This window comes from Sus scrofa, chromosome 6 (genome assembly GCF_054392235.1).
Source record: "Sus scrofa isolate SSC_HxYL_T2T_F1_AM1 chromosome 6, Sscrofa_HxYL_maternal_Yorkshire_Landrace_v2.0, whole genome shotgun sequence".
In the NCBI taxonomy this organism is placed as follows: domain Eukaryota; kingdom Metazoa; phylum Chordata; class Mammalia; order Artiodactyla; family Suidae; genus Sus; species Sus scrofa.
This window is the reverse complement of record NC_139388.1, coordinates 29,530,670-29,547,067: the sequence shown is the minus strand read 5'-3', so window position 1 is coordinate 29,547,067 and position 16,398 is coordinate 29,530,670. Positions and strand designations below refer to the sequence as shown.

At 47.2% G+C, this 16,398-nt stretch overlaps 2 protein-coding genes across 2 annotated transcripts in view; both read left to right on the top strand.

Annotated features, from left to right (window-relative positions):
- TK2 (thymidine kinase 2) overlaps positions 1 to 16,398 on the top strand; it is a 1,024,677-nt gene that overhangs the window by 119,153 nt on the left and 889,126 nt on the right. The window lies entirely within an intron of this gene.
- ATP6V0D1 (ATPase H+ transporting V0 subunit d1) overlaps positions 89 to 16,398 on the top strand; it is a 41,799-nt gene continuing 25,489 nt past the window's right edge. Inside the window, exon 1 of the mRNA XM_003126946.5 lies at positions 89 to 289. Within this exon, the coding sequence (XP_003126994.1) occupies positions 160 to 289 (130 nt within the window). The 5' untranslated portion in view covers positions 89 to 159. The remainder of the gene's footprint in view (positions 290 to 16,398) is intronic.

Below are 16,398 nucleotides of genomic sequence, written 5' to 3'. Positions count from 1 at the left end.
CCACCCGGAAATCGGGTGCTGCTTAGAGCCCCGCCTCCTTATGGTCACCTGATGAGCTTGACAGTCCACTGCTGGCGCCGCGTCAGCTGATCTTGGAGTTGTGCTGCGTGCCGGCCGGTCCGGTCCGGGTCCTCTGGTCCCGCCGCCCCAGACGCAGCCATGTCGTTCTTCCCGGAGCTTTACTTCAACGTGGACAATGGCTATTTGGAGGGGCTTGTGCGCGGCCTGAAGGCCGGAGTGCTCAGCCAGGCGGACTACCTTAATCTGGTGCAGTGCGAGACGCTCGAGGGTGAGCCGCGGGGCTGGGCTGCGGGCCCGAAAAGGCCTGCAGGGAGGCGGGCCCCGGCCTGAAGGTGCCTAGGTGTGGGAGGCGAAGCTGGGGGTTCTCGAAGGCGCTGGAGAGGTCGGGGAACCGGATCCGGGCCTGAGAGGCCTCACTGGGAAGCCGGGAGTGATGGCGGGTGTTTCGGAAAGGAATCTACTTCCAGTTGCAGCTCAGTGTGGGCCTAAACGCAAACGCGGCATTAAGAACTTCAGTGGTTCGTTTCCTCTGGGGCCACCTCTTAACCTGTTATTCCGGCGTTGTAGTTTGGAAGAGGGTCACTCGGGAGTGGTTGCTTCATGCGGGATGTGCTCATACAAACCTCTTTACTTTGACGTAGCCAGAGAGCTGTCTAGTGGCAATGCTTGGGGAATCTAAGTTGAAAAGTCCCCTGCTTTCCCTCCCAACACATACACCAAGGCCTTTGGGATCATTGTGTCTTCCCTTTGGCCTGGGACTGAGCCTTTCTGGGGAATTGCTGAGCCAGCTTAGCGAGAATTTCCTCCCATCGAGCAGTCTCCTGAAGGCAATGTTTGGGAGAGCCCTGAAAGTCTGGAAGTTCATACATACGTATTTGACAATAATTCTCACCCCCTCTACGAAGATACCTTTTGGGACAAGATTCCTAAGTACAGGAGTGGTATCCTTTCTTCTCAGAACACAAAGTTCCACAGTGGGATTGAATCCCTGAATCACAGAATCACATTTACTGAACTGGGTATGTTCCTGATTCCAGTCTTTGCTTCATTCCCCTCCCCCACGTGTAGTGAAGGGCACAGTGGCTGAGCTGTGAGTTACCATCCCTGACTTTTACCTGATATCCTTGAACAGAGGTACTGCTAGCCTCCAGGTTGGTAGCTGGAGGGGGAGAATGGCCAGATGATTCACCTTCTAGAGAAAATTTTCTCATCATAAACTTATTGAGGTTAGAAGTGAACTCATGGAGTTCCCATCGTGGCTCAGTGGTTAACGAATCTGACTAGGAACCATGAGGTTGTGGGTTCGATCCCTGGCCTTGCTCAGTGGGTTAAGGATCCGGCGTTGCCCTGAGCTGTGGTGTAGGTCGCAAACACGGCTCGAAATGCGTGTTGCTGTGGTTGTGGTGTAGGCCGGCAGCTACAGCTCCAATTCGACCCCTAGCCTGGGAACCTCCATATTTCTCGGGAGCGGCCCAAGAAATGGCAAAAAGAAAAAAAAAAAAAGTGAATTCAATTTTTTAAAAGGTTGTTATGTACCTTGCAAACTGGACCAGTAATATGAAAATAAATACCTTTAAATTTAAAAACTTACTGAAGTTAAAGTACAGTTGTGGATATTATGGTTTTAATATAAATTTGCAAGAAAAGTCTGTCATCTCCTTTATAGGAGCAGAGCTGGGGAAGGAGAGGAGAGCACTTCAGTGTGCTGGGTTGTAGGAACTTTCCAGCAACCTCATTATCCTCGCAGTGGCAGGATAGGATAGTGGAAGGAGGGAGGCTGCCCGGGGCAGGGCCTGGCACAGAGTTGGCATTTAATAGGAATTTTATAGTCTTAACTGGGTCTAGGGGAAGATCTTTATTTGCTTAAATCGCAAGGTGGACATCATTGATTACCAACTGGCATTTGGTAAACTTGTTTCTATCTAGGGTTTTCTCCTGCTGCTGCCCCCCACCCAACCCTGCAGAGCTTCCGAGGGCACAGGGTTCCATCTTCCCATCAGATCTTCCATCATCCTCTGTAAACATATTAGGTTATTCTTCTGACAACACTGCTCATCCGTGGTCACCCTTGTGGATCACCATCTAGATCTTTAATGTGACATTCTGGGATTCCTTCACTCTTGCACACATGTTCCTTTCCCTCCTGCAAGTCACCCCCCAGCCCTTGGTGCACATAGTGTGGTAAACTTTGGACTTTCAGACCTGACTTTGAACCCCACCATATGCTGAATCACTTTAGACAAGTTATTTAACGCCTTGGGTCTTGGGTTCTTCATCTGACACGCTCACAGCACCTATCTATCTCACAAGGTTGTGAGATGTCGACGAGTTATCACATGTAAAACACTTAGCTCAGCACCAAGCACAGACTAATCACTAGGTAAATGTTACCTCTTTCCAGTATTCTTTGCGCTAGCCATTTCCTCTGCTTCCTTTCTTATTCCTGTGAAACCCAGGATTCCCACTCTTTAAGACTTAGACCCAATACCATCCCATCTTAGAACCCCTTTGTGGCCATGCTAGGCTAGAATGTTGTCCCCCTCCATCCAATTGCAGCTCTTGTGGTGTTTGTGCTGCTCTCCTAGAAGTTTTTCAACACAGAGTTTGAGATTCTTGGGACTCTGTGCTGGAGCTGTTCAGGGCTTTCAGGGGCTAGAGATAATTAGAGCAGGAAGGAGTGCCCAGAAACTCCATTTGTCTTCTGTAGAAAGGCCTTCTCTGTTCCTGAAGGTGACACCAGAGGCATGGCCTCCAAGCTTTTGTTTCTGGGTGTTTTTGCCTCCTTATCACCAGGGAAAAGGGAAAGAGAGGGGTGGGGGAGGGAGGTGGGAAGGAGAGGCCAAGGAAGCCTGTGGGCCCTAGTGAGATCTGTTGGGATGTCCTGCTGAAGAGGTTTTCAAAGCACATGTTTTAGATGTAGGAAAGTTTCCAGAAGGCTCAGGCATTGGGTGGAGGGTGTTTATTTGTTCTGCAAGATAGGGCAAGTGTGTAAGGACCCTCCACCACACTTTCCTGGATTCTGCTCCGTCAGGGTATCTGCTACTAACCTCTTTTGCTAGGACTCGTTCTCTTAGGACCTCTGAAGTCCATGTATCCTCCATTGTCCATCTTGTCTGATTATCTCTTCTCAGAAGTAGAAGAAGCTCCTACCTCTTTGATGAACTGGGGACAGGGCTGGGTGGTCACAAAAGCTCTTTCCAGCTGTGAGTATTTCCGGATGTGTTGAGTACCTTCTGGGACCTGGGTCCTGTGTTAGGGACTTGTGGGGAAGATGAGGTGGGTCAGATATACAAAGGAACCGTGTGGTATTACTTTGAGTGTTTTCATTCATTCCATTCATTCTACATATATTTGTGGAACACCCTTTTTATACCAGGCACTGTGGTAGGGTCTGAAATACTTCTTCTTCTTTTTTTTTTGTAGCATGCAGTGGCTTAATGCAGGATCTCAATTCCCAGATCATGGATTGAAAGCATCAAGTCTTAGCCAACAGACCACCAGGGAACTTCTTGAGATACTTTGTTGAGTGATGTTTTCTTGACTCTCGGTCTTGAGGTAGTGGTCATTGGGGCCATGAGACGACATTAAGACATCTTGGAGTTCCCTGGTGACTCAGAGGGTTAAGGATCCGGCATTGTCACTGCTGTGGCTCTGGTTACTGTTGTGGTGCAGATTACATCTGTCACCCCAGACCTTCCCCATACTGTGGGAGAGGCCAAAGAAAAAGAGAGAGAGAGAGAGATCAATGTAGCATAATAGTTATGAATATGAGCTTACTACTTCATGGCTTTGTGGCCATGTAACCTCTTTATCCTGAGTTTCATCATCTGTAAAATGGTAATGATGATAAAAAAATAAAATCATATGTATTTTTACTGATGGGGTGGTTGTAAAAGCGAAACAAGATAATCCCTGTAAAACACTTAACGTGAACTTGGCACGTGGTAATTGCTGAGTAAGTGTGTTAGCTATTACTGTTACTTTAAAGCAAAGGAAATATATATAATTACATTTTAAGGGTGATGTCATGAAAGAAACAGTGAAGGGGTAATGGAGAATCATAGGGGAACTTTCTTGTCTTTTGTCTTTAGGGCCGCGCCCATGGCACATGGAGGTTCCCAGGCTAGGGGTCTAATAGGAGCTGTTGCCACCGGCCCACGCCAGAGCCACAGCAGCGCCAGATCCAAGCCTCATTTGTAACCTACACCACAGCTCATGGCAACGCCGGATCCTTAACCCACTGAGCGAGGCCAGGGATCGAACCTGCAACCACATGGTTCCTAGTCCAATTCGTTTCCGATGTGCCACAACAGGTACTCCTCAGAGGGGAACTTTCTTAAGAGAGCTTGGCTGCTTAAGGCCCTGCTGAGGAAAAACTATTCAAACTGAGGTGTGAACCATGAGGAGCCAGCCTTGGGAGAGCTGGGGCCAGGGTCGGGCAGGACACAGTGAAGTGGGGCAGGGGAGAGCACTTCCCGCAGAGAGACCAGCATGCAAAGGCAAAAATAGTTGGATCAATCAGAGGGACCAAAAGGAGCCTTGGGTGGTGGGGTGTGAGGGACCAGAGCACAGATATTCTGGGAACTCAGACTCTTGGTTTAAAAAAAATCAGGCTGAGCCCACCTGGCTTCTTAGCACTGGGTGCGGGGGCAGAAAGAGTGGTGGTATGGAGCATCGCCTTCCACAGAGGCCTGCCAAATTTGAGATGGTCAGAGATGACTCAGTGAATGTATTTTAGATCATGAGGAGCGTATGTAGTGCCACCTCGATGTTCAAGTGTTCTTTTGCTCATTCAGAAAATACTTTCTGGGAGTTCCCATTGTAGTGCAGTGGAAACAATCCGACTAGGAACCATGAGGTTGCAGGTTTGATCCCTGGCTTTGCTCAGTGGATTAAGGATCCAGCATTGCCATGAGCTGTGGTGTAGGTCACAGATGCGGCTCGGATCTGGTGTGGCTGTGGCCGGTAGCAACAGCTCAGATTCAACCCCTAGCCTGGCAACCTCCATGTGCTGCAGGCGCGGCCCTAAAAAGACAAAAGACAAAACAAAACAAAACAAAACAAAAAACCTTTCTGAAGGCCTACTCTGCTCCAGCCCCCGGGCCTCATGAGAGAGCCAGGCAAGTATTTCAGGTATTGCCATAGTTCTGGGCCTGAACCCTCAGCTTTGACCCTGGCTTCAAAATAAAAGCATTGCTTTTTTTGGGGGAGGGGGTCTTTTTAGGGCCGCACCCATTGCATATGGAAGTTCCCAGGCTAAGGGTTGCATCAGAGCTGTAACTGCTGGTCTACACTACAGCCACAGCAACGCTAGGTCCTTAACCCACTGAGCAAGCCAGGGATTGAACTCGTGTCCTTATGGATACTAGTCAAGTTCATTACCACTGAGCCACTGAACTGCCAAAAGCATTGCTATTAATCTGTCTGACTGGCTACTAGGAATTCACTTCAGGTGAGGCTCTAGCCCTGCCCTCCAGAATTCCCCTCTTCCTCTTGACTCTTTAAAACTATTTATTATGGAGTTCTCTAGTGGCTCAGCAGGTTAAGGATCCGGTGTTATCACTGCTATGACTCTGATTTACTGCTTTGGTGCAGTTTCCATCCATGGTTTGGGAACTTCCACATGGCAAAACAGAAAAAAACCCCAAAAAACCTATTTATTATGTATATCATGAAACATATACAAATTAGAAGGAATAGTATAATGAACCCATAAGTAAGAATCATCTAACTAATACAATGATCGTTAATACAACGATCAATCTTGTTTCAATAATAGCTGTACTTATTTGCCACTCTCAAATTATTTTGAAGTAAATCCCAGACAATATATCATTTCACCTGTAAATATTTTGGCGTTTCTGAAAAAGATCATGACTTTTTTTTTGTTTGTTTTTAAACATGACCGCAATGCTGTTATTCCTCCTTTAGCAGAAACAGTAGCGGAGTTCCCTTCGTGATGCAGTGGAAACGAATCCGACTAGGAACCATGAGGTTGTGCGTTCCATCCCTGACCTCGCTCAGTGGGTTAAGGATCCAGCGTTGTCATGAGCTGTGGTGTAGGTCGCAGACGCGGCTTGGATCTCGCGTTGCTGTGGCTGTGGGGTAGGCCGGCAGCCGTAGCTCCGATTGGATCCCTAGCCTGGGAACCTCCATATGCTGCAGGTGCAGCCCTAAAAAGCCAAGAAAAAAAAAAGAAAAAGAAGGAAACAGTTTTTTGATGTCGTCAAATATCCATTTAGTGTTTAGATTTCTTTGATTTTCTCAAATGATTTCTTAATATAATTTGTTGATTTTAGTTGGGATCCAATTATGATCCATTTATTTCAGTTGATGAGGATATCAGAAGTCTTTTAGTATAAGATTTTCTGTCTCATTTTTCCTTTTTCTTTTTCTTTTGGCCATGCAGGATGCGGAACTTCCCAGGCCAGGGATTGAACTCAAACCACAGCAGTGACATCACCAGATCATTAACTGCTAGGCCTCCAGGGAACTCCTCTTTTTCCTTTTATTTAGTGAAGAAACTGGGTCATCTAATTTATAGATTTTGTCTCCATCCCAATTTTGTTAATTGTATCCCTGATGTGTAGTTTAACATGTTCCTCTGTCCCTTGTTTTCCCTGTAAATTGGTAAGTTAGGTCTAGAGACTTAATTAGATTCTGGTTCTACTATTTTTTTTTTTTTTTTTTTGCTTTTTTTTAAGGGCTGCACCTGTGGCATATGGAGGTTCCCAGGTTGGGGGTCAAATTGGAGCTGTTGCTGCCAGCCTACGCCACAGCCACAGCCATCCACTTTTTTTTTTTTTTTAAAGCTATTTAATAGATGATGGTTGTACTTCCATTGGAAGTTGTTTCTTTTTTCTTTCTTTTTTTTTTTTTTTTTTTTGTCTTTTTAGAGCCGCACTCATAGCATGTGGAGGATTGCAGACTAGGGGTTGAATCAGAGCGGTAGCTGCTGGCCTGTGCCACAGCCACAGCCACAGCCACAGTGAGATCTGAGCCATGTCTGTGACCTACACCACAGCTCACAGCAACGCTGGATCCTTAACCCACTGAGCAAGGCCAGGGATTGAATCCGTGTCCTCATGGATACTAATCGGGTTCATTAACCACTGAGCTACTACAGAAACTCCAGAAGTTGTTCCTCTTTTTATGACATAGGCATCATTGACATTTATTGCTTAGAACCATTATTTCATTAGGGGTTGCAAAATGGTGGTATCTTAATTTTGTTTCCTTCTGCAATTGCTAGCTTGAATACTTTTATACCTGGAAATTTCCAGTAATCAACTAATTGGTTACTCTGAAATACAGTATAGGAGAGGCAGGATAAATGCTTGATTCTTTCCCATATTTACTAGCTTTCAAAATAATGAGGGGGAGTTCCCTGATGGCCTAGCAGTTAAGGTTTTGGTGTTGTCACTCCTGGGGCTTGGGTTCAATCCCTGGCCTGGGAACTTGCACATGCTGCAGGGTGTGCCCTGCTCCCCGCAAAGAAGAAAACAAAATTATGAGTTGGGCTAATGAGGTTGTTCTTCTTTTGTTTGTTTAGTGTCATAACGCACTTATGGATTTTAATGTATTTAAATATATTTAATATGTTTATAACGTTTCAATCTTTTAACTTTATTTTTTTGTCTTTTTTTTTTTTTTTTTGTCTTTTGAGGGCCACACCTGTGGTATATGGAGGTTCCCAGGCTAGGGGTCTAGTCGGAGCTGTTGCTGCCAGCCTATGCCAGAGCCACAGCAACACTGGATCCAAGCCGCATTTGCATCTGTCACCACAGCTCACGACAATGCTGGATCCTTAACCCACTGAGCAAGGCCAGGGGTTGAACCTGCAACCTCATGGTTCCTAGTCGGATTCATTTCTGCTGTGCCGCAATGGGAACTCAAAAGTGGGAGTTTGTTGATGCTCAAATTGTCCTTTGGCCAGTGGGAGCTTATACAATAGGCAGCTGAGTTTTTTGACATAACCCTGTAGCCTTTCTTTCTACTGAGATTACAATATATTCCATTTTTGACATAACCCTGTAGCCTTTCTTTCTGCTGAGATTACAATATATTCCAGTGTTATCTTGTACATTTCCCAACCCAGACTTAGAGTCATCATTTCTAAGGAGACCTAGTTCTTTTTGTTGGAAAATGATATTTAGAGACTATAATCTGAGTCCAGGGGGTTCTCACTGCTACTGAGTTGGTCATTACTTCTAGGATTTTTTTTTTAAGTATTTCTTTTTTCTTTTTTCCTTTTTTTTTTTAAAGAAAGGTTTTATTTATTTATATATTTGTCTTTTTGCCATTTCTTGGGCCGCTCCAGCGGCATATGGAGGTTCCCAGGCTAGGGGTCTAATCGGAGCTGTAGCCACTGGCCTACACCAAAGTCACAGCAACGCAGGATCCGAGCCTCGTCTGCAACCTACACCACAGCTCACGGCAACGCCGGATCGTTAACCCACTGAGCAAGGCCAGGGATTGAACCCCGCAACCTCATGGTTCGTAGTCGGATTCGTTAACCACTGCGCCACGACGGGAACTCCACTTCTAGGATTTTTTTATAAATTAGCTCTCTTCTTACTCAGAAACTTGGAAAATACAGAAAAGCATATAGTTTACTGGACTATGCATCTATAACTCAGCTGGTGGGTATCAGATACCAGTTCCTAATTTGGATCGGGTGGTCTTCCTGGTACTTAGGCCATTCAGTATATCTCCTTCCTGTTGTAAAGAAATAAAATTGACATTCAGGAGGAGGAGTCCTAGGATCCTCTCACTTTCCGTGTAATGTAGATGGTCCTGAGGATTGTTTTCCTCAGCCAGTGAGGTAGATGCTCAGGGACCATGGCTGAAGAGTGCACATGTGTGATATACTCATTGTCTTCCAGAACACTTTATCCCTCTCTGTCCTGTGTCACTTGTCTTCTGTTCATTACAGCATTTCCTTCTGCATTTCAACATTATTTCGCAAAAGATAGCCTCATATAGGAAGAGGAAGGTGAGACTCCAGGCTGGGCTTGGCCAATCACCAGTTACATGAAACTGCAGATATAAACAGAGATGGTGTTCATTTCCAGGAATGCTAAGTTATTCAGCACTAATCGTGGTGTGGCCAGGAATGTGGCTGGAAAGAGATCAGCTTTTAAGGACTGCAAAACCCCCAGGAAGGCTTTTGTCCTGAATTCGAGGGGATGGAGGGAGGGGGTAAAACTGCTGGACTTGTATTTTAGAATGTGCCTGCAATTTGAAAAGCATTTTGGAGGTAGGGGCTACGCTGGAGGTGAGACGAACAGTCTGCAGGGTCTTAGAGTAATCAAGGCCAGAGAAGATGGTGGTGGAGTCTTTAGGCATCGGCAGGGGGCATTGTGAGGGAATTATAGCGAGAGGAATTGACAGGACTTGAGGGTTGGATAAAGAGGCTAAGAAAGAATGAAGCGTTAAGGCTGATGGCCTCATCTCTGGCTTAGGCAACTGTGTAGATGGTAGTGAAATGATAGTGGAATGTAGAAGGAACAGGTTGGTGAAAGAGTCAGAAATGGGACTGAGGGATTTGTGAGCCATTTTAGTGAAGATGTGGAAGCTGTTTTTGGTGCTTAGGTGTGCGGTTTGAACTTGGGTAGACGTGTGGCCACTGAGCGCAAGAGAGAGGATGAAGTCAGAAGAGTGGAGGCCTTAGATGAGACCCTCGCCCAGAAAGGGCTTCTGTTAAGCAAGGTGGGGCAAAAGATGGTCCTGCCAGAAAGGCCAAAGAGGCCTTTCCCCTGAGAGATGGGTGGGCTTAAGGGAGAACCTGAAACAGAAGCAGGCAGTGAATGCCAGATGTGGCCAAGAGAGTAAAAGTCAGACAGCCCTCCGTTTGGTTTTGCCATTCAGAGGTCATTGGTGACCTTAATGAGAACAGAGGAGAGCAGGGCTAGAAGCTGATGGCAGTGCGCGGAGTGGATGGGCCAGAGACAGTGTATGGACAGAGCAGAGGTCACTGATGAACTAATCTCAGCTCAGCCACATGCTGGCTTTGTGACCTTGGGTGAATGGTCTGTCCTTAGCTGCACAATGACAGTGTTAATAGGATCACTCTGAGATGTTAGTGAAGTGTAAGCTCAGGGCCTGGCCCCGAGTGAGCAGTCAGAAAAGCCAGCTGCTCCCAGTGTGATCATTTCTTCCTGTCACTCCTGGAGGCAGGCACTATACTGGGCCTCGAGTAGATAATGAAAATATGTCACACAGGCCTTGCTGGGGGCAGATGTGCCTAATGGGCAGACCAGTGGACATCAAAACAGCCCTGAGGAGTTCACGCTGTGGTGCAGTGGGACTGGCGATGTTTCTGCAGCGCCAAGATGCAGGTTTTGTCCGCAGCCTGGCACAGTGGATTAAAGTCATAGTTGTGGTAGCACTCTAGAGTAAGTCGCAGCTGTGACTTGGCTTCAGTCCCTAGCCTGGGAACTTCCATATGCTGCAGGCGTGGCCATAAAAAATATAAAAAGCAAAAACAAAAGCACCAGCACTGAATGTCCACAGAGTGCACTATGGGTCAGTGGGAGCATGTGAGTAGTAACATTTAAGGGTAGAGGGGCTCTTTTTGGGGTGAAGAAAATGTTCTAAAATCGATTGTGGTGATGGTTACACAACTCTGAATTTACTAAAAGACTTTGATTTGTGCACTTTAAATGGGCCAATTGTATGGTGTATGAATTATATCTTAGTAAAGCTGTCACACACGCAAAATTAGCCAGGTCGAGGAGATGGGAAGAAGGAATGGCATTCGCAGTCTCAGAAACATGACACTGCATAGACTAGCAGGGGAGCTTTGGGAGCTGGGAGGAGAGAGCAGAGCATGTGTCAGGGTGAGCAGGGCTCGGGGTGGATAGGTGCATCTGTTTGGTTCATGGAAGGCCTTGGGTGCCTTGGGTATCTTGGAAGGATGCGTAGCTTGGGAGGATGAGGGTTGTGATTTTAAAAAAGAGGGTTTCTTCAGTTAGGTCAAGGTCAGTGCGTGGGAAATGTCTTGCTTAAGAGTTTCTGTTTATGGTCTTGCCTGGAAACATTTTGTATGTTCCATTTTGTTTGTCAGAGGAGAATATTTTGATTTAGTGAAATTAGGTGACCATGGCTTGGACAGCAAGACAAGCTTAGCTCTATCCAGAATTCCTCAGAGTCAGATGCAATCCAGAGGAAGAGATGACACAGTTCAGGCAATCCAGTGACTACAAGCAAGAGAGGGGGGGCTCAGGAAGCACTGGGAGAACAGTATACAGAATGTGATAATCCAACAGGGTTTGCACATGGAATAAAGGGAACAGCTACATTGAGTCTTTGAGCTATGAGAGCCTGGGTCCACACGCACCTGAAGTATTCCCCTCAGTGTTTCTTGATCCATATTGTCTCAACTGCTCTGGGCAGTGGCCTTGTGTGAAGAGACCTTCCCTCCCCCAAGCACAGGGCCCAGTGATTGATGAGCTGATGTGGGCTACTGATGGGGACTTGATTATGCCTCTCCACTGGCTGCTGCAAGAGGATGAGGCTCCCAGAGCAGGGGTCGAGGTAAGGGGTAGGCAGGAGGGAGGTCTTGTGGCCATGAGCCATGTTGGACTTGATCCTTTAGTGGATAAAGAAGTGGAGAATTGAGAAGGGGGCAAGGGTTGGTAGTGTGATGCAATTAGAAATTTGGTCAGGGGCTCTGGAGGTTGGATTTAGGAGGAGTCAGGCTGGATTATTCCAGAAGGTGGTCTGCACTGGGACAAGAGTGGCAGGGCAGAAGGACTGGTTTCAGAGACCAGCTTAAGGAATGAGACCCATAAGATGGGGCCAGTGTGCCTAAGTCTGGGGTGAGAGGGGTCAGAAATCAGGCTTCTGACCTCATAAATGACTGGGTGAGTGCTGGGAATGGCTTCTGAGCTAGGGACCACCAGAGGAGGAGAAGGTTTGGGGCATGGACCCGGCGGTGGAGGAGGAGGAGTTCTGTAGCAGATGTGCTGAATCAGGTCTGAGGGATGTGGCTGTGTGGATCTGGAGCCGGGGGAAGTAGCATTAAGATACCAATCTGGAAGTCATCAGCATGCTGGCGGGCAACAGCTCAGCCCACGCCCGGCCATCTGTTGGTTAGCAGCCAGGACAAGCCTCCTTTAGAAGCTTTGTCCTGCCCACGAGCCCTGCCAGGAGGCTGGAGAGCAGCCTTAGTGGCGGGCCAAGTGGACACAAACATGGCCTGAGGAGGCTACCTGGCGTGGAGCCTAATTTGGCAACTAGAGCAGGGAGAGCCACAGCCAGGGATTCCCCTCCAGATCCCTGCTGTGCCTCCTCCTGCAGGACTGGGCATGGTAATTTCTTCTTCTTCTTTTTTTTTTTTTTTCTTTTTTGGTTTTCTTTTAAACTAAACATAATTAAAAAATTTTTTCAACAGTAGAATTGGTGGAAGGGTGACTTGGTGTAGATCCTTTGGGGGACAAAAGTTTTTACCCCCTTGTTTAAACATTGCATGTTGGTGTTCCCATTGTGGCTTATTGGGTTAAGAATCCGACTAGTGGAGTTCCCGTCGTGGCTCAGCAGAAACAAATCTGATTAGCATCCATGAGGATGCAGGTTTGATCCCTGGCCTTGCTCAATGGGTTAAGGGTCCAGTGTTGGTGTGAGCTATGGTGTAGGTCACAGGTACCGCTTAGATCTGTCATTGCTGTGGCTATGGTGTAGGCAGGCAGCTATAGCTCTGATTCGACCCCTAGCCTAGGAACTTCCATTAACAAGGTATGGTTAAATAAATCATTGTCTGTGTTTATGAGGAAATACTATTCAATGCTTAAAAGCGTGACGGTCTATAAAGACTGATTTAGAAATATCTGTTAGGTGAGATGTTGCGTATAATATAGTTGCATATAATATAGTCTCATTTTAGTAGAAAAATAAGCACATAGAAACGTGTTTGGAAGCATAGTCACCAAGTCTTCTAGAGTGGCAGCTTCTGCAGAGAGGGATTGGAGAGGCTGGAGGGGGAATATGTCAGTTTTTATTTTTACATACCCTCATATTATTCGAATGTATCTTAATGAACAAATGTTTTATAATTTATAATTTATTTATTTTTGTCTTTTTTAGGGCCGCACCTGCTGCATATGGAGGTTGCTAGGCTAGGGGTCGAATTGGAGCTGTAGCTGCTTGGCTATACCACAGCCACAGCAGTGCAGGATCCGAGCTGTGTCTGTGACCTACACCACAGCTCATAGCAACGCCGGATCCTTAACCCACTGATCAAGGCCAGGGATCGAACCTTCGTCTTCGTGGATGCTAGTCACATTCATTTCTACTGAGCCACTACAGAAACCCCAATGTTTTATAATTTAAAACATCCAGTAATCAACAGGGACCTACCTACTGTATAGCACAGGGAACTCTCCTCAATAGTCTGTGATGGTCTACATGGGAAAAGAATCTGAAAAATAATGGATATGTGTATAATTGGATCACTTTGCTATATATACCTGAAACTAACACAGCATTGTAAATCAACTATACTCTGACATGAAATAAATTTTTTTTTAAAATCTGCTAGAGATACGTAAAATAAGGGAAATTAGAACATATGAGCAAGCCAAGAGAAGGTACTCACACCCATCAGCCATCTGAACAGAGACCCTATTGGTAACCCTGGGGCATTCTTCCAGATTTTCATTCACAGCTTGTAGGGCTGGTATGAGTCTTAGGGAACCCACAACAAGCCTCTTCTCTTCACACCAGAAGACTGAACATCCAGGGGATGCATAAGGGTCCAGGCCAGGGCTGAACACATCATGTCACTCAGACCAGAGCCCTAAAGATCCTGTCCAGGTACGGTTTACCTCTCACCTGCCCATTTTCTCTCTTTCCCTTGTCTCCTCCTCTCTACCCTTACTTCTTCTTTTTTCTGTTTTTGGTCTTTTTAGGGCTGCACCTGCGGCATATGGAAGTTCCCAGGTTAGGGGTCAAATTGGAGCTATAGCTGTCGGCTTACACCACAGCCACAGCAACTCAGAATCCAAGCTGCATCTGTGACCTACACCATAGCTGACAGCAATGCCAGATCCCTGACCCACTGAGTGAGGCCAGGGATCGAACCTGCGACCTCATGGATGCTAGTTGGATTCCTTTCCACCGCACTACAATGGGCACTCCCTCTACCTACTTCTTGCTTTCCCTTCACTGATAACATCTTGTACTGGTATACACTTTAGCCTGATTTGATCTGGGAAACTATTTATGGTTAAAATAGTCCCCACATGAACTGATAACCCCTGTTTCACAAGCCTTACCCCATGTCATGTCAGAACTTGGCTCTGGTGGGTGATAACATACTTGTCCTTGGATGTTAGTAATTTCTTGGGCCTGGTTTCTAAGGTGGAGCCAGTGCCTGAACCTGTGATTAGGACATTTTGAGGTGACCTCAGCACAGGCAAATGTTAGCCATCCAAGACCATTGGAGATGAGCTTTCTGGGTGACCAGGGTTTGTGGCTGGCAAAGAGGGAAGACCCAAGTTTTAAATGTTTTGCTTAAAACCCTTCTGGAATATATTAGTCTCACTTTCTTGCTTTCTTAGCACACATTGAACATAGCAGAGCTTCTCTTGAGTTGGGGCTGTTAGACTTGAAATGAGATGGAACCAGACTACTGTCCCTGAGGGCCCAGATCTGCCTCCTAATAGTTTGTCCCTGGCCCCCTGTGGTCAGAGTGCCTGCTACAGCACCCTAGCAGTTTTCTCCAACTTACAGCTGTTTTTGTGCTTTGGGCTCAGCTGTCAGACGCACTCCAGTTTGTTAGAAGAAAGGGTTGTCATCAAGAATGAAGACGTACAAGGAACTGATGTCATGGTCTCCCTTGTAAATCACTTCAGGGTCGGGACCCTAGGGCCTCTCTGGTAACAAGGACCTTTCTTGAGTTGCTATGTGAGGCCAGGCATCAGGCAGACCGTGGCTCCCTTTTTGGCAACTGTGTGACACTGTGCATGTAATTAAATGCTTTGAAGCTGGTTGGCCCACCTGTAAAATGAAACAGAAATCACTTGCAGGTTGTTAGGACTCAGCACAGTGCCTAGCCAGAGTGAATGCTCAATCGATACTTGTAGGATTGGATGAATGACAGCTCTTTATTGTTACTGGCAGGAGGCTAGGCTATGGGGTATGGGGGAGGAGAAGCAGAGGCCTTTATCCTGGAGGGGTGTACAGTGTTGTAGACTGTACTGTTTCTGGGTCATTAAACACTTGCTTTTTTTAGATGCAGCATTAGTCTATTAGAGAGCTGGATAATGGGATTTGCAGCCTTGGAAGGGTCTGGCCGAACTGGAGAACAAGCGTGTAGAGGGCTGAGGATTCCCAGTCTTCCTCTGCATCCTCTTCAGTCTTTCCCCTCAGAAGGCTCTGCCTTAACGAATGCAGACGGACCAGCCCCTCGTGACCAGACTCAAGCTTGCGTTGTCTCCATTCTGGCTTTCCCAGATTCACATCCACCACAGGCCTGTTCTTGTTCTTTGTGACACATTTCTCCATGGCTCTGCAGGTCTCTGCAGCCTGTTCCCCAGGGATCATTGGCTGGGGGAGATGTGGAACAGGGGTCTGGGCAGTGCTTAAGTTGAAGGGAGCCAGAGTAGAGCTCCTGGCTGTTGACAGTGCCATTCTCCATTTGGCCATAAGGGGGCACGCCAGGACCGTTCAGCTGCCTGAGAGCTGGGGAAGGGGGAGTGGCTGGACCCACTTGGTGTCTCCTTTGCTTCTGTGCACAGCACCTGCCTTGAGCCACAGTCCCTTGGGACTCTGCCCCGGGCCCTACTTTACTCACCCAAGCCCTAGTTGGCCTTCCCAGATTAAGTGGGGCTTGTTGTTCAGTGTCTCCTGCCTGCCCATCTCTTCCCACAGGGCTCTTCCCTGTGCCCCAGCTTCCTGGGTTAGGAAGGGGAAGGCCAGGGAAAAGTCCCTGAGGCTGTCCCCCTTGGTGCCCAGTTCAGGGGACCCTGCCTTGACCATCAAGCTGTCCTCATTTACCTCCACCTAGGTCATGCTGGCAGCTCTCAGAATCAGAGCAGCAGCTTCAGCACCGTGAAGAGGGGAAGCTCCTAACTAAGGGTCTTGAGGGCTCCAGGTAGGAGCTTGAGGCTGCACAGAAGTCAGGGCCATGCTCCCCAGGCTCCCAGAAGACCATCCTTCTTCAAGCAGCTTCCAGTCTGGTCCTGCTATTCTGGTCCCTCCAAAAGAGGGACAGTTCATTCTCAGGACAGACTCCTCTCCTCCCAGTCTCCTTCAGCACTTTGGGGGACATGTGGGGCGCATGTGGCACATACAAGTACAGGGTTTTAGGGTGACTCTGCGAGAGACCCAAGTCAGGCACTCCAGACGCTATGGGCTGTCAGTCCATGCAGTTAT